This window comes from Drosophila innubila, chromosome X (genome assembly GCF_004354385.1).
Source record: "Drosophila innubila isolate TH190305 chromosome X, UK_Dinn_1.0, whole genome shotgun sequence".
Lineage (NCBI taxonomy): Eukaryota > Metazoa > Arthropoda > Insecta > Diptera > Drosophilidae > Drosophila > Drosophila innubila.
Window position 1 is genome coordinate 25,054,732 of NC_047626.1, and position 25,482 is coordinate 25,080,213.

General features: G+C 44.0%; 1 protein-coding gene across 1 annotated transcript; it reads right to left on the reverse strand.

The window, feature by feature from the left end:
• Positions 1-1,905: 1,905 nt before the first annotated feature.
• On the reverse strand, positions 1,906-20,179 carry LOC117788754. The gene is made up of 6 exons (XM_034627619.1): positions 20,125-20,179; positions 11,316-11,777; positions 10,975-11,186; positions 10,833-10,923; positions 4,747-4,994; positions 1,906-4,680 (listed from the first exon to the last, which is right to left on the reverse strand). Exons 1-6 carry the CDS (start codon positions 20,177-20,179, stop codon positions 1,984-1,986), a joined length of 3,765 nt encoding a protein of 1,254 aa, XP_034483510.1. The 3' UTR covers positions 1,906-1,983.
• Positions 20,180-25,482: the final 5,303 nt, after the last annotated feature.

Here is a 25,482-nt window from a genome sequence, read left to right on the forward strand (position 1 = left end):
TTTTGGGGTGGGTCTCAGTGCTGCAATAATAGAGGCAATTTCCACTGGATGAATTAGAAAATTTCAAAGCAAAAAAAATAGAAACTGATAGTTTAAGTAATTTTTTTTTGCTCTTCATTTCATTTCTAAATTTTTTGTTTTGAATTTTGCTCACCAAATAAATTTGCACTAAAAACAATTCTTTAAACATTAATCAAAATGGGGGTTTAGTTTAAGTTTAGTATAATAACGAAAATCAACAGCAAAAAACATTTCAGTTAAAAAAAAATGCATTTCGTTTGCTTTTTTTGTCTTCACTTTCTTGTGCTTCTCTTTTGTCTTTTCATTTGCCAAACAAGAAATAAAAAAACAAAAATAAGAAAAACAAAATACATACGTTAGTTCCTCAGTCTTCTAAATCTAGTTATTTGTTGTTGTTTTATCAAGTTTAATTGCTTTGAAGTTTTACGTACAGATTTCATTTTTTCAATATTTATTTCGACTGCATTTTCATCAGTTTTCCTTTAGTTTTTATGTTTGCAATATTAATGCAATCCTTAAAGCTAAACTTTTGTTTGTTTTTAAAAAAAATGTGTGTCTTACATTTATGGATTTATTTATATATGTAAAAAATTTGATTATTTTCGTTTTTTGTTTAATTACATTTAATAAAAATATAACTATTTTCTAGGCAAAAAAAAAACTGTATCGAAATTATAAAGTAGACACAAAAAAAGGTTTTCCAAATCAAAATAATAATAATTATATTAATTATTTATAATAATAATAATTGTAATATATGTAGATATATATATGTATTTGTTTATGATTATAGTTTAATAAGATTTTTACAAGTGTTGCTCTTTAGTGCCTAGAGTTCTAGATTTACTAAAATTTACATCGATTTTTAACAAATACACGACCTTAAATACACACAAAAAAAAGACATATATATATTTATATTTATATCATTATTCATATAGATTGTTTATATTTATGTTTTGTATAGTAAACTTTAGCGTATAATTTGCTCGCTGGGAGCGAATTTCGTGTGGTTTTTTGCCTTGACTTTTTTCATTTTCTTTTAAGTGGGTCTTTCACATAGTTGTTATTGTTTTTTTTTTTTTTTTGTTTTTGTTAGTTTTCTTTTTATACAAATTGTTGTTGCTTAATTGCTATAAATACACTGGAAAATGTGTCGCTGGTAGGACGAGTGTCCTGACTGCAGCAGCTGCTCCTTCTCTCTTTCTCGATTTGTTTATAAATTACGTAAAAATATGTATTTAAAAAAAAATATAAAAAAAAGATTATTGTGCAAATGATTTAATTGTAACCTAAACATATATATATATATTTTTGTTTTATATTTTTCTTTTGTTTTTTAGCTGGACATTAAAAAGAGAGTGAAAAAAATGCATTAAAATTATATTACATAACGGTTATTGCTTTGGTATTAAATGCCTCTGGTCGTGTCGTAACGTATCGCGTCGTGTCACGTCGTGTCACGTCGTGTCTGGTCGCCTTATAGGAGCTTGGCTTCGCAAGAACTGCAGCTCGTGTGTCGATCTCGGGGGCAATCTTTTAGAAAGTTGCAGTCAGGGCGGGATTTGGGGGCGGTACGATAACTGCCAAGGTCTTGGACTTGGGGTATTTACAGGGGACAGGGGACAGGGGACGGGGGCAGGTGCAACATCTTTAGAAGATGCGCGACATGAGGCGGCTGCGGCTGCTGGCCAATTGCTGATGTTGATGTTGCTGCGGTGAATGTTGCTGCTGCTGTTGCTGTTGTTGCTGCTGCTGCTGTTGCTGAAGATGTAGCTGCTGTTGCAGTGGTGGCAACAATGGATTGGTGCCGCGCAGCTGCAATGCATGTGGCGACAGTTGCAGTTGCAATTGTGGATGGTGCGGCCGTTCTGCTGCTGCTGCTGCGGTTGGTGTTGGTGGTGGTGGTGGTGGCGGTGGTGGTGCTGGTGGCGGGTGGCTGCTGCTCCAGCTGCTAAAAAGTCATGCCTCCTCCTTGAGAGATATGGAGTGCGCTGGCAGGCTGGAAGATGCATTCGAATCGTTGTCCCCGCTCACGCTGCCCGGCAGCGACAGATTGTGTCCGAATTGGGGCGGGAAGCCGACAGCCACGCCCATGGGGCAGGCAGGCGATAGCTGTGACTGCGAGGGTAATTGTTGTTGCTGCTGCTGCTGCTGCTGGTGCTGGTGTTGCTGGTGTTGTGCCTGGGCGGCGGCAGCCTGCAATTGCTGTGCGGCAGCAGCTGCTTGTGCGGCAGCAACCGCATTTGCTGCATTGGCGGCAGCAGCGGCAGCTTTGCCCTGGTTGACCACACACTTGCGCATGTGCTTCTCGAGCGTGGAGGGGACACTGAAGGGCATGTCGCAGAAGCGACAGCGGTACACATCCTTGCCGGTCCGTCCGTGCGTCTTCATGTGGCGGGTGAGCTTGGAGCTCTGGGCGCAGGCATAGGAGCAGAGCTCACACTTGTAGGGCTTCTCGCCGGTGTGGCTGCGACGGTGCACCGTCAGGTTGGAGCAGTTCTTGAAGACCTTGCCGCAGAACTCGCAGGTGTCGTTGCGCTGCCGACTCTCCTTCTTGAGCAGAGGTCCTTGCAGCAGCGAGTTGGCGCCGCCCAGTCCCAGAGGCTTCAGCTTGAGGTTCTCGAACAGCGCCTCGTTGCGGTGCAGGGCGGACATGCCCCACCAGTCGCCACCGTCCATTTTCATGCGCTTGGACAGCTCGAAGGGATTGGGGAAGGGATTGAAGAGCGGCACCTGGGCGGGCGCCTCCTGCGGCTGCGGCTGGAACATGTTGCAATTCTTGGCGAACTCATCCCGCAATCTCAATGCGGCCACCGGCAAACCATTCAGTTTATCGGACAGTGGCTGTCCGGCCGCTCCAGGAGCGCCTGCTGCCGCTGAGCTGCGATTGTTGTTGTCGACGGCGGCAGCAGCTGCTGCTGCGGCGGCCACAGCGGCCGCCTCCTTGCGTCCCGACTCCTGCAACGCCTGCTTGTACGCCTCGGAGTATTGGGCAATGTTCGACAGTCCAAACTTGTCCATCAGCTCACCCACCAATGAGGTGGCACCCGAACTGGTCGTCTTGGGACTTTGACTCTTGCCATCGATGCGATTGTTCACACTGAGATCTTCGGCCTCATAGTCGACATCCTCGCAATCATCCAGCTCATCCTCATCATCATCTTCACCTTCGCCTTCAGCATCCGCATCCGCATCCGCATCGGCATCGGCATCCTCATCATTGAGCTCCTCATCGGACTCATCGGGATTGGGATCATCGTCGTTGTCAGCCTCGTTGGTCTCCAGGGAGTCGGCATTGCTGCCGCCATCGTGACCATCCTGATTGTTGTCGCCGCCGCCATTGCTGCTGCTGCCGTCTTGCGCCTCGGCGGGACTGCGATGGACGCGCATGTGCTTCATCAGCTTCTGGATGTGCGAGCACTCAAAGTCGCAGGCCGTACACTTGTACGGCTTCTCACCCGTGTGCGTCCGCTGGTGTATGATCAGATTGTTCTCGAACCGGAACTTCTTGTCGCAATAGCCGCAGGCAAAGCAGTTCGCCGCCAGCAACTCCGTGGCAATCGCATCCGTGGCATTGAGGTTCGCCTGGTGCTTGGTGGGCGGTGTGCTGGCCGAGCGAGGCGTGCTCGGTAGGCCATGGATGAGATTGGCATTGCCGGCACCATTCTCGGCGGAGGCGGGCACACATCTCTCCGGCGGTGTCAGCGAATGGGGACGCGGCGTGGGCGTCGTCACGGAGCTGGAGATGGGCGAGGGGCTCGCGAAACGCGGCGATTGCTTCTGTCGTGGACTCGGCGAGCTCGAGTTAACAATGTTGCCAGCTCCAGGGCTTGTTGTGCCCGCAAGCTGACGCAATCGCTGCGAGTAAAAATCCATCTGCTGCGGTTCCAAACTCACCGACGCAGGACTCACAGCTCCAGCAATTGGTTGCTGCTGTTGTTGCTGCTGCTGCTGCTGCTGTTGCTGCTGTTGCTGCTGCTGCTGCTGCTGCTGCTGCTGTGAGCTGAGCGATGGCGGTGGCAAGGAGGCAGGCGGCACTGAGCCACGCTGACTGCTGTTGCTCGACGGCGGACGCTGCTCGACGGCATTAGGAACATTGACGACAACACCCTGACCCGGTTGCTGCTGCTGCTGCTGCTGATTGCTCGCGTTAAACTGCGCCTGAGCAGCAGCTGCCGCGGCAGCCAAATTGAAGCCATGATGACGAAACTGCTCGCTCACCAGCTGCTCCATCCGATAGTGATCGGCGGGCGTGGGGCGACCGAAAAGTGGCGACACGCTAGGAACTACATTGCTCTGGGCCAATGCTGGTGGCAGCGGCATTCGCAGCAATTGAAACGGATTCGCATGCATTGCCTCCGGCGGCGCCAGCAATGGATGAACACGCATACCAGCTGCCATTGCTGATGCCATGTTCTGCTGCTGCTGCTGCTGTTGCTGCTGTTGCTGCTGCTGCTGCTGTTGCTGCACACGCTGCTGTTGCTGCAACAATTGCTGCGTTGGCGAATTGCCGCTGCTTGCATTGCTGCTGCTGCTGCTTGTGTTTGCAACTGTTGCTGCTCCAACTGAATTATTGTTGCTACTGCTGCTGCTGTTGTTGTTGTTGCTGCTGCTGCTGTTGTTGCTGTTGCTGCTGTTGCGTTTGGCTGCCGGCGACTGCGACTGCGAGGCAACTGCCTGCGCCATGAGAGCGTGCAACGGCAACGGCACGCCAACAACAGCTGCTGCTGCCGTTGGGCTTAAGCTGCGATTTGGGCTAACGCTGGCAACATTGGCATTGGCGTTGGCATTGGCGTTGGCTGCTGCTGTGGCCGCTGCATTGAGGGCGGCGGGCGTGGCAACCGTCAAGGTGGCGCCACCGCTTGACTCCACGTAGATTTTGACGCCGTGCGAGTGTTGCACGTGCTGGATGAGGCGCCACGCGGATGTATAACGGGTCTTGCACGTCGAGCACGTATAATTGCTTGGCTCTGTGAACGAGAGAGAGACAGACAGATGGAGACGGGGGAAAGAAGATTAGTTATTTTGTCAGTCAAATATGCGAATTGGCAGGAAATGAGACTGCCAGCAATTTGGCATATTAATAATTAATAAATCTGCGCGACTGGGCGTGGCAGGGGCGGCAGGGAGCAAGACAGGAAGAGAGCGTGCTAGAGAGAGAGAGGGAGAGAGAGAGAGAGAGAGGGGGAAGTTGCAGCTATTTGCTGCGGCGGCGAATTTATTTATTTATTGATTTTGGCCAACACATCACACACACATAAGTTCACACACGCACACACACACGCACACACACACACACACTGCGACACATTGGCTATGTTGCTGCCGTGCATTGCATACAAATGGGCGCAGAGCACAGCGGCGACATCCCGGCAGCAGGTGCCTTAAACAGGCGCTACACACACACACTTATACACTCATACATCCACACACATGCACATGTCCTGTCTGTCGTAATAGTTTTGCCTTCGTCTTGATTCAGCTGCTGTTGTTGTTGTTGTTGCTCATTTTTTGCGGTTTGTCGCGACGTTTGTTAATTTGCCACGGAAACCAAAAATCAAAAAGCGTAAGCCAAAAACCGTAAACTGAAAACCCACCCACAACATGTCCTGCGGCAGGAAATTACAAGCACACACATGTGTGTGTGTGTGCGTGTGTGTGTGTGTCCATAACTATTGATGATAGGACGCACATAGACTGCAAACGAAAGGGAAGAACTCTGGACAAGGGGGAGGACGAAAGAGGCGACAGGACAGCGCAACAGATGCGATTTTTTTAAAATGAAAAATGTGAAAATGTGCAAATTTGCTACGGCAACAAAGAAATATTAATAAAAAAAAAGCCAAGGGCAAAAACACAGCGACTATGAAACACACTATAGAACAAGCTGAGAGAAATTTGTGGTGAAATCATATTAAGTCAGAGAAAAAAGTAACTCCCTGTGAACTGTAAATAAAATTGGAAAACTTTAGATGGTCGATTCTCGAATCGAAGCTCATTGATAATGCTAAGCATTCGCATTGTTAGAGTATCGAGACACGTAGATAATAGATAATACGAAATGCGGTCCAGGGCTAATCGAATGGGTCGCCACATGTCACCAGAAGCTGGCCATGCGGGCAACAAGGTGTTAATGCGCAACTATTACAGCAAGCGAACTACCCCCAGAAAGGAAAAGCGACAAAACCCACGGAAGGATAGTTGAAAACGCACTCTGCATTTAAATGACGCTTTCAAATAATAATATGGAAAAATGTAGAAAAAAAAATACAAATAATGAAAAGTAAAATGAAAACGAAAATGAAAATGAAAATGAGTTGAGGTTGAAATAAAGGCAAAGGTTAGGAGAAACGCATGTCGCGCACGAGCCTAAAAGGTTGATCGGAAAATACACACACTCATGTAAATTATCTGTACACTTTTGCTTTCCTTTTGTTTAGTTTCGTGTGTTTTTTAGCTGTTTTTTATGACGTTCCGCGCGGCTGCAGCTTCCTTTTATTGTATTTCCTGTCAAAAGGTGAAAGCGTGCTAAACATGATTCGGTCACGACCTGAGCGCAAGGACAACGCCTGATCAGCCGTGGAGAAGGGTGAAGGGGAAGGGTGAAGGGGTAGGGATAGGGGGATCTCATAACAACAACAAGATGCGGGTTGTCTACCTCGGGCAGGAAATGCAAATGAATCTGACAGATACGAGTTGCCATCTATACAATAATTTGTTTGCAAAGGGTTAAAGCGATGACTTAGGGGTTGGGGTTGAGAATTGGGAATTGAGAATTGGGGTTAGGGGTTGCTCATCAGATAATGATAATGATCATCAGCAGCAGCAGCAGCAGCAGCGTAAAAAACGAGGCAAAAGTTGTCGAAAAACGTGCGGCATTTGCTGCGAGCGATCAAGGATGAAAGGATGATGGAGTTAGGATTGAGGTTCCTGCTTATTGTCGCGCGTTGCGCACGCGCCAAGCATATCTTTATTGTGCTGCTGTCTGTCCGTCTGTCCTGCTGTCCGTCTCTTGTCTCTAATGTCTTCTGTCTGCTGTTTGTCCTGTGACTGGCACGTTCTGATTTTGGCAGCTCTTTCAGCTGCTTCGCAGTTGTGCTGTTGGCATTGTCCTGCGGGAGTCGACTCTAACTCCAACTCGGTGGCAATCTCAAGTGAGACGAGTGACTGCATTGAAAGCAGCTCAGACGGAAGGAAGCGAGAGCGCAGCACACAAAAAACAAAAACAAAACTGCGACGAGTCAAGGAAATGGCAAATTGACCGCCTGCTGCATTAAATGTGGAGCCAGGAAGTGCGCCAGGACAATGTTGCGTATGAGCAATGCCACAGAGGATGCAAAAAGCAGACAAAGGGTGCAAGGGGGGCAGGGGGCAGGGGCGGTGAAAGCGAGGACACAGCGTGTGGGCCAAGACATAGCTAAAGGGTTGCACACACAGTAATGGGATAATTGTTGCAGCCTTTGCTGCCGCATGTTGTTGCCAACGCAGCAGCAATGTGTTGTTGTCGAGTGTCCTGCGGGCTCCTGCGGCGATTTGCATGGCTCGACCTTTAGCTTAAGCCTTTCCCTCTCCCTCACTCTCTCTCTACCTTTTTTTTTTTGCTATTTTTTTTGCCGCTTATAAAAGGAAAGGAAAGGCGCGCGTAATCCTTTTGTGGCATCGAGAAGGACGTGAAATTGCATGAACCGAGCGCATTAGCCATTGATTTGGATATTGAAACGTTAGCCCAAAAAAAAAAGAAAAAGAGAAAAATGAAAATGAAAAGGACATACAGCTTGCAAGATGTGCCAGGACGAGGGCAAGGGTCAACTGCGTGGGAGGGGGGAGGGACGCACTAATGCCTGGCTTAGTGCCAGCATGAGTCAATAATTGTATACGAGTGCGGTGAATACTGAATACTGAATACTGAATACAGCGTACTGAATACTGTAATGTTTGAATGGGGTAAATGGGTTCAAGCGGCGTTGTCCTTTGCTGACCTCGCCCCCTCCTTTATCACCTTGCGTTTGCGTTGCTTTAAGCCAACTTCTGATGGTGTTTCATTGTCGTTGCGGTCGCGACATGCTGCGAGCGAGCCAAACAAATTGATAATTAACATGATTCACACAAACACTCAAGCACTCATACACACTCACATGTGTGACTGGACTGTGACTGTGACTGTGAGTGGGACTGTGACTGGTACTGTGACTATGACTGTGACAGGCAACAGCGAAAGTAAAAATGTGACAAGCGAACGCAACAAATTTATATTTCCATTTTCCCCATTTTGTTGACAGTTTTTCACAGACAGGTGACTGGCAGAGGGAGAGGGTGAGGGTGAGGTACAGGTGGCAGCAGTTGGGGGGAATGGTGGAGAAGTTGCCATGGCAGCAGTCGCTCCATATTTATAATTACCAAATGGACAACAATTGGATGCGAGCAACAACGACAACAACTTTCAAATGCGTTGCGCGGCAGCAACAACAACAACACACAAAAAAAAATACAAAATAAAAAGTACCGAGATGAAAAAATGAAGAAAATAAAACAATGCGTAATTAACATGACAGATACAGATACAAATGTATCTGTATCTGAATCTGCAGCATGAAGCTGTATCTGTATCTGTTGCTGTAGCTGTATCTGCGACTGCTGACAGTTTTGCATTGTCAGGAGTCAAACAACTTTGTTGTTGTTTTGCGTGTTTGTGTCAAAAGCGCAAAGTTCAAGGGTTAAATTGTGACAATGTGTGTGGATCTCGAAAATCAACGACAAGTCTGACAAGGATTCGTCGTGCTCTGATTGAGTACGACATTCACATGTATTTATAGTACAAGCACTATATGCGATGCCTTGCATTCATGAATACACTCATGAGTACACTCGTAAATAGTATAAGTATATTCATGCAATAAGTGCAAATAGTTGCAATATATTGTACATGCAGATGCAAATGAGTAAGCTCGTGAATACACTCATGAATAGTGTGAGTATACTCATGCAAGTTACAAATATATCATGAATATATTCATGAATACTATGAGTGTGTCCATGAGTGCATTTAAAAGTGCAGCAATTGCAAAGCGATGTACTTTGGTCGTTGACTGTATTCATGAGTGTATTCATTTGCCCACTAGTCCATTAAAGCGTGTTAAAAAATGCTATGATTTATGTAAATATACTCAGCATGAGTGCACATTCAAACACTCACACGAATCAGCTGTCAATTGCTGTCACGTGACGTTGTTGTTGTTGTCGTTGTTGTCCTCGCCTCACCTCAAGTCGAACTTTGACCCCTGGCACGTGGTCAAGTCACTAAAACTGACCGCTTCTTTTCCTCCTTTCCTGCTTTCCCCTACTCCGCATTCTCAGCATTCCCTTTTCCGCTTCGCTTTAGCCCGTTTAACCCTCTTTTTGGCATTATTTTTGCTTCGCTTTTGTGCGTGTGTCAAGTTCAGTTTTATATTCACATTCACATTCAGATTCAGATTCAGATTCAGCTTCGAGTGTCCTGCTCCTTTTGTCCAGTCAAGTGGTTGTCCCCCTCTCTCCGCTCCTCTTCTCTCCGCTCCTTGTTCATCTCTTCGCCTTCCTCCATCCACTTTTCTCTCAGTGTCCATTCGCATTCCTTTGGTTGCCCTCTCTCTCTTTAAATTAACCCCGAGGGCAGCTCGACTTTTGCTTTTGCTTTTTGCTTTTGCTTTTGTTTAATGTCCTGTTGGTTTTACCCCTTTCCCTTAACCCCCTCTGCCCACTCTATCTTCTTATTCGTTCTTCTCTTCCCTTCTGCTGCTTTTTTTTGTTGTCTTTTGGCTTTGGCTTTTCATCAGTTTCATCGTCGTCATCATTTGCATTGAAAATTGTCAAAGTCAAAGGGCAGCAGCCGCGTGACAATCGAAGCTGCCACTGCCCCGCCCCCTTCTGACTTCTTCTGCCCTCTGCCCCCCCTCTGCTGCTGTCCGAGTGTCCTTTTTTTTCCTGCTCCTGCTCTGTCTGCTGCACTTCAGTTTATCAGTCAGCGTCGCGCTTTGATGTCCTTCCAATGTATTCTGTTCCCGCCTCTCCTCCTGCCTCTATTCGCTGCATGTCCTGTTCTTTTTTCTCAGCTTGCAAACAATGCGCAATTGGTCAGAAAGTGTGGGCGTTAAGGCAGCGGAGGGGGCGTGGCATGGTGTGTTAATGCAGCCGCAGCTGCAGCTTATCGCGCTTCAAAGCCCTGCGGCCCGATCAACGGCGACTTATGGACAGCCTGCATATCCTTTGACTCTCACACACAATTACAGACACACACTCACACACACACATCAAACACATTTTTGTAGCCACGTTTGATGTTTGGCTTTGGTCAAGGCAAATATTGGCAAATGGAGAGAGGCGACTTTGATTTTTAATTTCCATTATGCGCAAAATATGCGACAATTAAATACCAACAAGATAGAAAGCTTTACTTCAGCACGCCGAACATCAGATGCTCTACATTCAACTTTCGACAGGTCGTCGCAAATAATTTATGGATATACAAAGGCTCTCAGCTTATTTGACCCACTACTCTAACATGTAACAAACTTGTACTGAATTTATATATTAATGGCAAGGACATATAAATAAAATGTAAACACAGATTGTTTAATTATTGTTTGAGTATAAGCTTAATATTTATTTTTAATTAAATAGCAACTGCATTAAGCAATAAAAAAGCAAACAAAGTTTCAAATGCAGTGGGTCAAATAAGCTGTGAGACTAGAAACAGACTAGAATCGACTTTGCTGATAACAATATTGTTATACCCTCTCGATAGGGTATTTTGACCACGTTCGACAACTCACCTGTATGCACCGTGTTGGCCTCGGCATCAACCAGCTCCATTTTGGGCCTTTTGGCCAGCGGCTGTTGGCAATCGTCGGCGGGTTGTTGTTGCTGTTGTTGTTGTTGCTGTTGCTGTTGCTGTTGTTCGCTGTCCAGGTCGACATGTTGTGTCCGTGGCAGTTGCTCATCCTCATCATCGTCGGCATATGTGGGCTCCTGTTTGACCTTTGGCTTGTCATCATCGTCCAGGTCGCAGTCATCGATGTGTGGCAGCTCCGACTGCGATGGGGCACGTGGACTGTTGTTGCTTGCCTCCAAGGGCGTGGTCGAGGTCAGAGCATCGTTGTCCGCCTTCGGCGTCGTATTGTCATTCTCTGCAAATTCAAATTAAACAAATGAATGTTAATTTTATTAACTGAGATATTTATTCAAATTATTTATTTGAATCTGTATATTTTTCATAGTAATTTTCTGGCTGAGCTGTTGCCACATGTGGCACTTACCATCAACCAATCTTTTGGGTGTGCTGCTAGCGCCATCGGCCAGCAAATCCGCCGGACTTGGTGGTGGTGTGTGTATGCGTGAACCACTTGCCGCACTGTTTGCCACCGCAGCTGCCGCTGCCGTTGCCGCCGCCGCTGCCGCCGTTGCAGCCGCACTTGCCACCGCATTGGCTGCCCCACTGGCTGCCCCACCGACGGCAACTGGCGCCGATTTGCGGCCCGCTGTGATGGGCGCCGATATCGAGGGACGACGATTGACCAAACTCAATGGACGACCCTCGTCGGCATCCCGATCCATGCTCGGCGCCTGCGTCGTGCACTGACCATAGTTCTCCTTGTTGCACTGCAGCACCTTGTGCTGAATGAACCGGACAATGTCCGACAGCGCGAAGGTCTTCTGGCAGGCGCCACACGTGAGAATGTCTTGTGCGGCGACAGCATCGTTCTCTGTGGAGTCGGAGTCTGCAAGTAATCAAATAAAATGCACTCAATTAGTTCACTATTTCACTGGTTCTGTTACTAAATGTGTAACAATTATCACAGCATTTAAAATAATATTATTTATTATTATTAGCTTTTGACTTAACTAAAACTTTCAATTTATTTACAACCTCAAAACCGAACTAGATTTATTTTTCAAAAAGAAATTCGCTCAGTTCGTCAAACAAAGTTACATAAATTTTTAATTTTTATTTATTTATTTAAAAACATGTTCATATTTGTTATTTAAAAAATGTTTCCTTTTACTTTAGTTGGAATTCAAATAAGAATTAAAATAAAATGAAATGAAATGCATATTCGCTTTAGTAAAATGTCTTTAATGGGAATCCCTTTTTGCTCTTCCACATTTTCTGGTCTCCCCGGTTTCCCCGCCTCTGCCGCCTTCCCTGGATTTCCACTTTGCACTTGCAGTTCATAAATTTGCTTGCCGAGTTGTCGCTTTTATGGGCCCATCGAATGTTGGCCATCAATTTTGGCTTAATGCCGCGCCAAGTTAACCACATGAACTCCAGTTGCTGTCGGTGGTTCATTCAGTGGTTCACTTTGCTCTCCCATTGTCTAATTTACTCGATTGTTTCATCTTCTTCTTTTTCCTTTTGCATTCGTTGTTGTTGTCACTTTTATGGCAGCAATTGGCGGGGCCGACAGCCATGAATAATTTTGTGGCAAACAGGCGACAGTCAAGCCCCACTAAATGCGAAGCTAAGCCAATTAGCGGTTTATCGATAAATGTATATCGATAAAAAGAAGAACTGAACGATTGACACAACTGCCTTTACGACTGACATTGAGTGTGTGGAAGGGAATAGCAAGAACTTTATCGATAAACTTATCGATTAGCTAATCAGCTATTGCTAGTGATTTGCCACGCAATTGTCATTTGGCGTGGGCATTCATTAAGCGAGCTTAACTAAATAGGCAAACACACACACACACACACACACACACACACATACACACACAGAGTGATGTGTCACAATTGATTTGCAACAACAATTTATGTTCTGGGTTTTTACGGGTAACTATCGGATTGAAAGGCAACCATGACCAACTGGCAGCTATGACAACCCTGGCAGCCCACTTATTTACATATGGACACACAGCTCTGCGCATTGATAAGCTAACTGTATGGCAAGAGGGGCAGGGGCGGGGATAGGGGGAAGGGGCGCGTATCGATTCGCTTGCACTTTAATTTATGTATTTTGCGTGCGCCCAGAAAAACCAAAGCAACAACAACACCCCGAAAAACCACACACACACACTCGCACATTGGATTCACTGCAAAGTGGTGTAATCTAAGCAACCCCCCCTCTGCACCACCGCACCACTCGCTGTGCTATTTGCATGTCCAATGTGGGAGAAAAATGTGAGCAGAAATTCCAGACGAAAAATGTTGTGAGGCCTGCAATTAATTCGAATCGCAATGAAGTGATGGAAATTTGTTGTAGTTGTTGTTGTTGCCGCTTATCCGCACATGAACATGTTGTGGCAAGCAGCATTTGCCCCGCAGCTGTGGCAACTTTTGTCAATTTATCGATGAATTTTGATTGACCAAGGAAACAAAACAAATATGAATAGACAAACAACAACAACTGGAACAACTAAAGCAGCCTGAGGCTGTAACACACAACCAATGCACACACACCCACACACACCCATACACACACCCACACACATGACAGCGCCAAGGGATATGCAACAAAACCCAAAAGAAATGAAAGCAAGAAATTTCTCTATTTTCCCATTGATTGAAATATGGGCAAATTGGTCAATCAAAATTGACCGAAATTTTCTAGAGCACAGGTTAACAGTTTCCCAAAAATAGAAAAGGAAAAGAAAAAGAAATGAGCAAATGGAAATTGTATTTTCAGCATATTTATTAAAAAAGTTTTTTCCTTTTCTTCACTTGTCTGCGTCTCAGCTTACTTTGTCCACTTACTGACCAAATTTAAATTTACACATTGATTTATTGTTTTCTAACAATCTATTTATTTATTTTTTTTTAATATAAATATTGTAGTTTATGTAGCTATGTTGTTTTTATTAGTCTATTTAATATTAAATTTAATATCTATTGATTGCGCTTGAATAATTATTTATTTAAGCTTCGCTTTAGTCCTGCCTGCCTGCCACGCCTCTTTTGCAGCCACTGCCTCTGTTCTCTGTCCACTGTCTTCTCGTTAACCGTAATTTTCCTTCTCTCAACTCCCCCTGCCTTCAGCTTGTCTGGCATTGTCAATTAGCTGTCGCAACATCCATAAAAAAGTAGAGAGCAACAAAAATTTATTGACGCGCTGTCGGTTGCCACTTGTCAAGTTTGTTGTTGTTGTTGTTGTCCAGTTTCAACAATTTGCGGTTGCCCACACACACACACACACGCACACACACACGCACAACAAGCTACTAATGTGCCCCGAAGCGTTGCTCAACTTTCACGTCCTTTGTCCATTCAATTCGCCCTCCGCCCTCCGCTCGTTTACTGCTTTTTTTTATCAATTGATTGTCCTGCGACGGGGTGACAACACACACACACACATGCATTTATCTCATATTATGATTATATATATATTTTGCTGCTTTTTTTCCTTGCTTTTCCCTTCTGATTGTTTGGGTGGAGCAAACGCATCGTTTGTCGCTTCGTTTTGGTTTCTGTTTCAATAACAATAAAAAAAAATATGTTTTCGCTTTTATTTTTCTCCCTCGCTCCCCTTGTTGCCCTATTGACTTTTGCCTTTTGCCTTTTTTTATGGAAAAAACTCGCTTCATTTTTATTGATTGGCGATCATTGGCGTGAAATGGACGCAGGACGCAATTAGCCGCCTGTTTGCCTTCATGAATTAAACATGTGTTGCTGCCACACACACACACGCACACATTGTTGTTGCCTCTTTGCCATTGGCCAGTTGTGGCATGCGGCAAGCAGGCTGCGTGGCAGGTAGCCGACTCTTTTACCTGTCTTTTATTTTATTTTATTTTATTAGTGCTTCTTTTCTTTTTTGTAGGCGTTGCCGGGCAGTCAAAACGCGTTAGCTGGTTATGGCCAGGGCTAAAGAGAGGGAGCGGGGGCGTTGCCAGTTATTTGACTAAGCGATTAGATTAGATCTTGCGCCAGAGCAAGAGTGAGAGGGAAAGTAGAGTGAAAGACAGAGAGACTGAAGAAGATTAGCGCAAAAACTAAAAGTAAATATAAATAATATAAACAACTTATTGACAGCTCCAAGAAGCGTCTGTTGCAATATTGCGCGAGGGTTGCAGCAACAGCAACAGCAGCAGTAGCCCTGCCACAGAGGGAGGTGGGGGCAACAGCAGCAGCTGCTGGCCAAAAAGGTGTATTGAAAGGGTGTTCAAAGTGCCCGAAACTGTCAAATGTCAGACAGACGCTGACAGTCGCCTGACAAGTGTCAACAGAAGGTAGGTGACTGTATGTGTATGCGTATGTGTGTGTGTGTGTGTGTGTGTGTGTAGAGTTCACGTGTATTCTGGCGAATATTTCATAAAGTCAGCTCATAAATTGAATTATCTGCTCAAAAGGGCAAAAAGGACACACACACACACACACACACACACACACACACGCACACAACAAAAGGGTTCAAAACGCAACACAAAAGGGGGAGCCACAAAATTAAAGCAGCCAGAACCAATGCGCTAACAATTCACTCAACTTGCTACACCCTACCCAATAAGTACTCCCTCTCCGACCGCCTGTCCCCCACCCCCCTAGCCGGCATCACAATTGACCAGCTGAGCTGACAGGCGAAAATAGTTTAGCCAAAAATTCACAAGATTGCCACAACAAAAATGGCCGAGAATTTTGTGATGTCATCGCGAGTATGCAATTAACTTTGACTACCCCTACTCCAAGCCCAACCCCTACCAACTACACCCCCCATTATTGACACACTCACACACACACATACGCACAACAAATAAATTGAAGTGCGTCGATTTGTAAAGCGCGCAGCTTAAGAATATTTACGAGCTGCTGCTGTTTCCTCCCCAACCCCCCATCCCCAAAGCAAAGCAGGAAAAACTATCCTGCGGCTATTAATATGCGCATAACTGTATCTATGTGTGTGTGTGTGTGTGTGTGTGTGCCGTGGCAAAGTAGGACAATTAAGAATTAACATATTAATAGGACTTTTGCGCAAATTATCAAGACGCACAAATATGAAATTCAGGCAGAAGCCCAGCTAAAGATACAGACACAGCTACGCAGCTACAGATACATAGATACATAGATACATCTATAGATGCTGTGTGTGGTTGTGTCTGTTTAGCTCGTATTTTTGTTATTTATAACATTTTCATGTTATTGACTGCACGATGCGGCAGCTGACTCCTTCCCCTCTCCCTCTCTTCCCCACTCCATCAACTCACTCACTCCTTGCCACATGCCTCCTTGTTTTCTGCCCCACTGCTGCTGTTGTGGGCGTGGCACAGGCAGAAAACAATACGTTGATTGTGCTAATTTATGCCCCCACACACACACTCACACTCACACACACACACTCACACACACACACACATATGTGAGCCAAAGGACGCGCTTTATGGCCAAAAAGGTTATGGGCCAGTCGAGTTGGCTGAGCAATGTGGTGCGGTGGTTGGGGAGCTTGCTTAGACCAAGGCTGGCCATAAAAACCAGGCGAGCGCCACACGGTCGACTGTTTTTAGGTGCCATACACACACACACACACACACACAGACACACACATATGCACATATAACCATACGAATACAGAGCAACGGCAAATGAAAAATGGCGACTGAAAAACAACGGAAAATTGTCGAAAAGCCGCGGAAAAACAGTGGACCAAATGTGCCAGCTGCAGCTTTGATGTGCGGCCAGCGGAAGGTCAGCTCACACACACACACACACACAGACACCCACACACACAAATAGTTTTACTTTAAAGCTTTAAATCACAATTCAGCTAGAAAACTTCTGCTAAAGTGAAGTACAGTTGAAGTAAAGCTCTCAAAATCTTGATATATTTAATGAAAAATTTAATAATAATGAAATGAAAAAGATATAATAATAACAAGCAACAAAGATAAATTATGAGTGAAAAATAAAACAAAATAAATAGACTTAATAAAATACTCAGAAGACAATGAAAAATGGCAAGAATAATGTTTATAAATATAAAAACAAATTCATTATAACTTGTAAATACTGATAATAATAGCAAATAAGCGTCAATAATAAATAAATATTACTTTTGCTGTTGTTTTACGATCTTTGCATATTTAAATTCAAATTAAAATTCAATTCCATTTAATGTTTCTATTTAAAACTAAATATTTCGAGTTTCAATTTCAAATTTTCTCAGCTGGAGGCAGGAAAAAAAGCGTAGAAATAGAAAAAGACGTCAGAATATAGATGGGGAAGAAGAGGGACAACAATGTTATTATGACACCAAGTGCTCCATTTCGTTGTCTATAGACAAATAAATTATGTACTAAAAAACAAGACATTTATCGTTGTTGTTGTTGTTGTTGTTGAAAAGAAAGAAATGCTGTGTAAATATTTAAAAATGCTGAGCCACATTTTGTTTGTTGTTGGCCCATTGTTGTTGTCGTTTTTGGCCAACGGCTGCCTTTTGAGCTCATTTAAAAAGTTAACTAAAAATGCTGACGACTGAGACACAAAACAAAAAAATAAAAAGGTTAAACAAATTCAACTTTTGTTACTGCCGCGATAACACACACACACCACAGTGCATGTGTGTGTGTGTGTGTGTGTCCACTACCAACACACACACACACACACGCACACACACAGCTTTGACAGTGACAAAGCGACGTCAGGCAGCTGGAAAGCTGGAAAGCACGCAAGCAATTGAGGAGGGAGACAGCGATGGCCAAGTAGGGGCAGGCAGGGGGAGGGAAGGGGAGGGGGAGCAGTTGTTGTCGTCGCCTTAATTTGTTTAAACAAATTACGTGGATAACCAACCAACAACAAAAACAACAACAGCTAAAGGTGTTTCATATTTTGTTTTAATTTACTTTTTTTTTACGTTTTTTCTGCTTCTTTCGTTTCTTTTTTTGTAGCAGCTGAAACTATAACAAACACATATGCAATTGCCTCCTACTCTTCCTACTTCCCCCCTCTCTTACCCCTCTCTCCCTGGAGTATCTGTGTGGGTGTCTTATCAGCAAACTGGCGGCCAGCGACGCGTCGTCATCGTTGTCGCAAAGTGTTTTAGCATACAAATTTGGTTTTATTTGCCTACGTTGTTTTTTTACCCCCTCTCTCACCAAGCCCCCGCTCCCGCTCTCCTCACCTGGCACATACTGTTGCTGCTGGTGGCCAGGTGCCCCTGGTATCCGTTCAGGTAGGGAACGAGACGGAGACAGAGACGGAGACAGAGAAGGAGTCGGAGGAGGAGGCACAGCTCCAATGCCTGCAGCGAATTGAGGGTGGCGGTTAGCCCAAAGCCAAAACGTTGACTGCTGATAACACCCGCATGTGTGTGTGTTAGTGTGTGTGTGTGTGTATCTGGACAAACAAACAGTCCGCCAGGTTGAGTGAATGAGCCATATGCAAATATAGGCGGCCTGGAAGCGAGCATTAAATGTGCTCACACACACACACACACACACAACCATATACTATATGCCTAGCAACAATAACAACAAATTAAGCAATGTTGTGCGTGTGTGTGTGTGTGTGTGTGTTTAGTTCAGGCAAAGCTGCAAAATGCCGCCGTGTCAAGCCAAAAGCTGGACACACACACAACGCCTACACACTGACTGACAATTGTTGCAGGGGTTGGGCAGGGGGTGAGGAAGGGGAAGGTGAAGGGGAAGGGGGCAGGAGTACAGCGGTTGACGGTTGACAACGCCGACGGTGCTGATAAGTTGCTTGCAAAGGAAATGAGAACAAGGCGAAACGGGCAGAAAGAAAACTGTCAGTTACATTTTGATTTCACTAAAAAATAATGTTATCGATAAACCTTATAGAGGGAACATTTTAGCAAAATCTATCGATGAATGTAAGCAACCAAGAAAAGTATATTCATAATTATATTACTACTGCTGTCTCTTTCAAGTGAAAGTTCACATATCGATAACTTATCGATGGCAAAATTATTCATTGTTAGAGTTAATGAGTTAGGTCCAATTGGCTAAACTTGCACTGATTGCACTTATCGATGACTTAATCGATAACTGCTTAACTCAAGTTTTTCAAGTGTTTTTCAAGTAAAAGTTCACATATCGATAACTTATCGATAGCAAAATTATTCATTGTTAGCGTTAATGAGTTAAGTCCAATTGGCTAAACATGCACTGACTGCACTTATCGATGACTTAATCGATAACTGCTTAACCCAAAGCTGGTCGAACCGATGTTTTGTCAGCCATTTAGCGGCGGCCAAGTCTAAAAGGCCGCCTCCAACTGTTTGCCCGAGTGGCATGAGACATTGCTATTGTTATTGTTGTTGTTGATAAGAGACTATTGTTGTTGGTGTTGCGTTGTCCGCCTGCAACAATGTTGTAATGTTGAGTTTTTATTTTTATTTTCCAGGTCGCTAAAATATTTGTACTTGTGTTTGTGTTTGTGTTTGCATTTTGTGTGGTGAGACGGCGCGCAGTTTGTTTTATTTCCCCCGAAAAGTCAACGCCAACAACAACAGCAACAACAACAATACCAACAACAACAAGAACAAGAACGAGAGCAACAACAACGGCAACGGCAACGGACATGCCATATGTAAATAGCCGCGATCTATAATAGGTGCCATAGATATAGGTAGGTAGGTCTCCCATATAAGTATCTATATGTATGTATGTCTGTACATAAATGTATCTCACATTGTGTTTGGGTGCGGGCGTTGGCTTATTATGATTGTTGTTATTGTTGTTGTGGCTTTCTTGGTACAGGGCGCTTATCAAAAAAAAAAAAAAAATAAATAAATAAATAAAAAAAAAAAAAAAAAAAAATTTAAGAGGGCAGCTTGAAACGCGCATTTCTATGAGCACAATTTCACTTTATTGTGGGCTCCATGTGGAGGACGGCAAATGATTAAAGAGGCAACAGCAACAGCAACAACAACAACAACAACAGATCGCAGAACAACCGGAAAGGTAAAGAATTCTTAGAAATGCTGCAACTATCTCTAGAGATCGTCTATCTCCCCAGCAACTTGCTTATTACGGTCCCAACAAATTGTTGTAGCATTGCCTTGATAAGCATTGCCCCCTTCCCTTCACTTCACATCCCGCACACCACTATCACACACACTTTCCAACTCCCACACTTTAACAACATGAGTATCCCAAATATTTGGCAAGAACTTACGGCTCAGCGAACGGAATCCATGATCCTCACTGATCGACAGCATTTTGTTGTACATTTTGTTGTTCTTCGTAGCGAGCATTCACTGTAGCATTTAGCATAAAAAAAAATTGTTTCTTTTTGGATTTGTTCTTTCAGTTTTCAGTTTTGTTTTTTTCTTTTTAGCACATCACAAAATTGTTGTTTTTTTTTCGAAAAAAAAAATTAGTTTCTAGTATTGATTGGTTGATCCACATATATATCTTTATATAGAGCTGATCAAGGCACCGGGGCACACACACGATCGTAGGTAATCCAATTGTCCTGCGCTGTGTGCTGGGCCCAAAAAAAAAAAGCAATGATTTCAAAAAAAAAAAAAGTGATGCACGTAGAACGCGTGTAACGGTTAAGCGGTTGAACGGTTAAGCGGTGAAACGGTTATGTTCAAAGTGCGAATGTTTGCGTTAGATAGTTTTACGTTTAGCCAGAACGGGATCTTGAGGCGCATCCTTTGCGTTGATCTGTGTCAGGGCAGAGCGCGTGTGTTGTTGACCCCACAGAGGCTTCACGTGGACTGACAATCGAAAGTCTTCCTGTGACGGTCGTCGCCGGTCTCGACGGTCGACAGTCGTCGGTCGTCGGTCTATGGTCCTGCCCTGTCCTCTCTCTTTCACTCTCCCATTGTGTGACTCTCGACTGAGGCTGTGCTGTCGCCGCTGACGCTGACGCTAGCTGCGCTGCCCTCAGTCTCAGTCTCAGTCGGACGACGGTCGCCCTCAGTCCGTGTGCGGGACATCACGCACACACACACACAAGCACGCAGAGCATTCCAAAAAAAACGTGAGTATGCACACACATATGCAGGGTAGTTGCTGCTTGCCTCTCGCTCGCACTACTCACATGTGTGTGTGCGTTTGTGTGTGTGTGTGTTGCGAGTGGACGTCGCTAAGAAAAAGGGGGATGAAAACATCTTTGGACTGCGACTCAGTCAGCTCCCTTGGCCAGCGACGCTGCCGCCACTCCGCTGCCTCTCTCAACGTCAGCGTCAGCGTCAACGTCACTGTCGACGTCGCCGTCGGCGTCGCTGCCAGCGTCGCTTGTCTTGTTGGCGCTCCTGCCACAAAATTGTGTGCTCTCCCGTTCCCATATCCGCTCCCGCTCCCGCGCCCCTTGCTGCACATGCGTGCCCCTGCCGCCAAACGCACCAAATTGAGTTGTTGCAACTACAACAACAACAACAATACCAATGCAGCAGATAATTATAACTAGGGCTCTGTCAACAGCAACAGGCTGAGCTAAGCCTAAAATGCTATCAAAGAAATTGTCATACAAAAAATCTGAAGCAATAACTAAACTTACTCAAAAATCAGTCTGAGGAATCATCTATATGGAAGCTACTATGGAAAGTGAATAAATATTTAGCTAAGCTCATAGTTGGAGCATATAGATTTATCTTATCATAGCTATGATAATTAAATGTAATAGTTTTTGGAGGTATAGTAAATAGATATAGTATATTTAAAGGTTTTAAGATTGTAATAGCTTATTCCCATAACTTAATAAGGTCCAATAAGTGCTACTAAAAATTTATAACTTTTGAATGCATTAAAAAAAAAACTATTGCAACAGTATTTTTATTGGGGAAATATTTTAGATTTGTGGTGATTATTGATCTTTAAAGACTATACTACTTTTAAGCTTGAGCATCATAATCTTCCTTAGTTAAAGCTAATTTGAACTGTCAAATCACGTAGAATCATTATGAAGTATGATTGACAGCAGTTAACAGATTTTAACTAAAGATCTATAGACGAGAAACTATAATATCTATAATAGTTCTTTAGCTATATACTTTCTGGCGAGCACACAATAAGAAATTTTAGGATCTATTTTTATAGGATCTCTTTCCCTCTCCATCTCTCTTTTACTCTTTTCACTTGGTTGGTCGTTAGTTAAGATGCTCAAAATCCTTGCATCTTGCGCATCCTTTTTAGAGTTTTAGAGTTTGTTGCCCCCTGCGTAGTGTTGAGGCATGTGCGCAGCTAAACAGAGGACAGATCGAGAGCGAAAGAGAGAGAGAGAGAGAGAGAGAGACTGAAATGAAGAGCAAGGATTTTGGTCCATATGGAAGCTGCGCAATAAGCGTGGCGGCCAGGACCGAATATTGTTGCTGTTCTACCGGCTTACAGTGCCCCCTTCTTCCTTCTGCTCGCTACCCCTTCCCCTACCCCTACCCTACCCCTTTCCCTGCCCTTACTGCGACTCCTTTCAGCTGAAAAGACTCTAATAATAGATGGATGCTAACGCTGAGTCTCAATGCGCTTTAAGAGCGAGTGAGAAGCGAGATCAGCGGGCAACGGATGTCGTAATAGTTTGTATACCCTTGCACGGGGTATTGCAGTTTGGACACTAAATGTGTAACACATATCATGAATATGATCAGTCTAAAAAACAAATTCAGATTTAGTATGACCATTTGTTTTGTTTCATGATTATTTTTTAAACATCCCGAACAAAGTTGACTAAAATCGAACTACGATATTATATGTTTAGCTGTCACATGACCGATTAGTCGAAAATTGACTCAAAATTGTTTGTAAGGGTATCAAATATTCAGCGTAACCTAGTTTTTTGTTGTTTGCTTTTTTTTAACTACTCTTATTGAATTGTTGCTGCAGTGTGTGTGTGTGTGTCGGTATGTGTGTGAGCGTATTAGTGTGCGTGTTTTTTTTTTACTACAACTTAATCCTTTTCGGGGGGTAAGTAATTTTTTTGCGCGCGCATTTCTTGCAATCTTCTTAGCCAAGGCGACGGCTGCGCAGGCGCCGAGCGATAGGAAGGACGAGAAGGACGACGCAGTCTTCTCAGATGCGGAGCGTGTAAAAGGATGCTGCTAATGTCCTGCCTCAGCCAGGCAACAATAGGAGAATAAAAAATGTGTATGAAGGGAAAAAAAACGTGTCCCGGCATTGTGCGCTTAATCAAATGCCATTCAACGGCAAACGGGGAAAGCGAATGCGAATGCGAATGGAAATGGAAATGTGACTGGCTTCCACATAGGGAGAGGGGAGAGGGAATGTGAACGTTGCATTGCTGCAAAAGGGGGCAGGCAATTTTTTTTTATGCAATTTGCCGATCGACGCCTGCGTTTTTTGCCCTGCGCTTCCTCTTCTACTTCTTTAAGTTTTACCCAAAGAACAATAGTGTAGAAAAAGAAAATTATTTCAGTTTCTGCTGATGTTTTTTGCACATGACCCGCGGAGATTTGCAACCCTGCAAATTTGTGTATGTCCTGCGTCCTGTGTCCTGCGTCCTGTGTACCCTGAAGGCCCTGAGGGTGACGTTTACCTCCTCAGGTAGGCCCAGCTCGACGTCCTGCCCGTCCCCCCTCTTTTATCAAACGGTAACGTCTTGCCTCATGTGAGTGTGTGTGTGTGTGTGTGTGCGTGTGTGTGTGCGTCTGTATGTGTGTAACGGCATTTTTTTTCTATGCAAATTTTTTTATATTAATTTTTTATGCCCCTCGTGCGTGTCCTGTTTGTCCTGCGTGTGTGTGTGTGTGTGTCCTTGTTGTTTTTTTTTTTTTGATGCTCTGTGAGCGGCTTCTTATTGTTTTTTTACTTCGCTGTTTTCTGACTGTCAGTCGCCGTGGGTTTCTTGGGTGGTGGCCAAGATTTTCCCAAGATATGAAATATGCAGGGGTATGAGGTGAGCCCAGGGAGGGGAGGGAGGGTAGCCGTTGTCACATGTGAGGCAGACAAGGTTTTGCATTTGATTTAGGCAGCAAGCAGCATCATCAGGACCCTCGCCGGCTGTGCTGTCCTTGCGCATTGATTACCGTCGCTTTTTTAATTCAATTCAACAATGATATAAAAAATAAGAAAAGAAAAAAAAACTCGCAGGCAGAGATGCTACGACTGGGTGCAAAGCCCGATAAAAAAAAAAGCCGAGACACCCTGACAGGACAAGGACGGAACAGGACGAGCCAAGGAGGACAATGCCAGGCACCAAGACGGGCAATTGTCGTCTCCGGTTCTTTATGCGTTATTGCTCTCGCTCGCTTCCTGATTATTTTGGGCTGATATTCAATTTTATTTCAGCAGTTTTCGTTTAAATGAGCAAATCTCTGAAAAATTAAAAAAATGCATTCGTTTTTAACGGAAAATTTATGGGTACTCGAACGGGTTACCGAAAGGGTTCAACCTAACCCCTGACACAAAACAGTTTCTAATTCTTTTCCTCGTTTTTTTTTGAGTTTTTTTTTGCATAATTTCTGGTTAGTTTGATAGTCAGGAAGTTGGTTTACCGTTGCGTGTTTAAGATACGAATCCCTAAAACTGCGCACTTTCAAAGATGCATCTAGAAAAACTGGGAGAAAAAAAGCTAGAAAAAAATGCTATGGAAATTTGATCATTGTAGGAAAAAATGTGAGGAAAAAAGCTGAACAGACATTTATAAGATTGAGATGATGTGAAAATGTAACGGTTTCTTGTGTAGACATAACTTCACAAGTTCAGCTAAATAATGTTAGCTTAATTTTCACAATAGAAAAGTGAACAAAATTATACATCTATTAAAATAAAGTTTATGATACGATGTTCAAGAAGGCATTCTATTCTACATTAAGAGACGTTACATCAGGTATGCTACTAATTCTTCATAATATAAAGCATCAGTCTATTTATAGTTGAATAACTCAACAAAAAAATCCACATTTTTTTGACTATGCTGCTTTTCAAACAATTCAAAAGACTCTTAAAACTATTGCTGTTCTTTATTGAGTTGGATATTTGGTTCTCTCTCGAATTGAAACCTGCTTGACCGTTGCAGGACACATGAATAAGGATTCCCGTTGCTGCTTGTCATAACCGAGCGTATCAATCAGGTCTTTCATATACACACACATCTCGATAAGTACATTCTGGTTTATTTTCTTCTTCATTTGTTTTTTGTATTTTTTTTTTTAAGTGCTTGTCGCATTGCTAATTCCCAGCAACAACGACAACGACAACAACAACAACAATGAAATATACGTGTCATAGTCGTAACTGAGTCTCATGCATAATAACCAAGGCGAGGGAGTCTGAAAATGGAACTGAGACGGAGACGGAGACGGAGACGGAGACTGAAGTCCGATGCCATTCAGGGCTCGTCAAATGTGTTTTTGACAATTATTGTTAAGGTGCTCCTTTGCTTTATGTGCGGCATCGAAAATTAACACACGACGATCATCATCATCATCATGATGACGATGATGAAATGTTGTCATTGGACGTGGACACAGGTCTTTCTCTTTCACAGGCTGGACAACTGTAGTAGATCACGTATGGGAAGAAGACGCAGACAATCAGATACAAAACACGAAGCGATACAGCTAGAGAT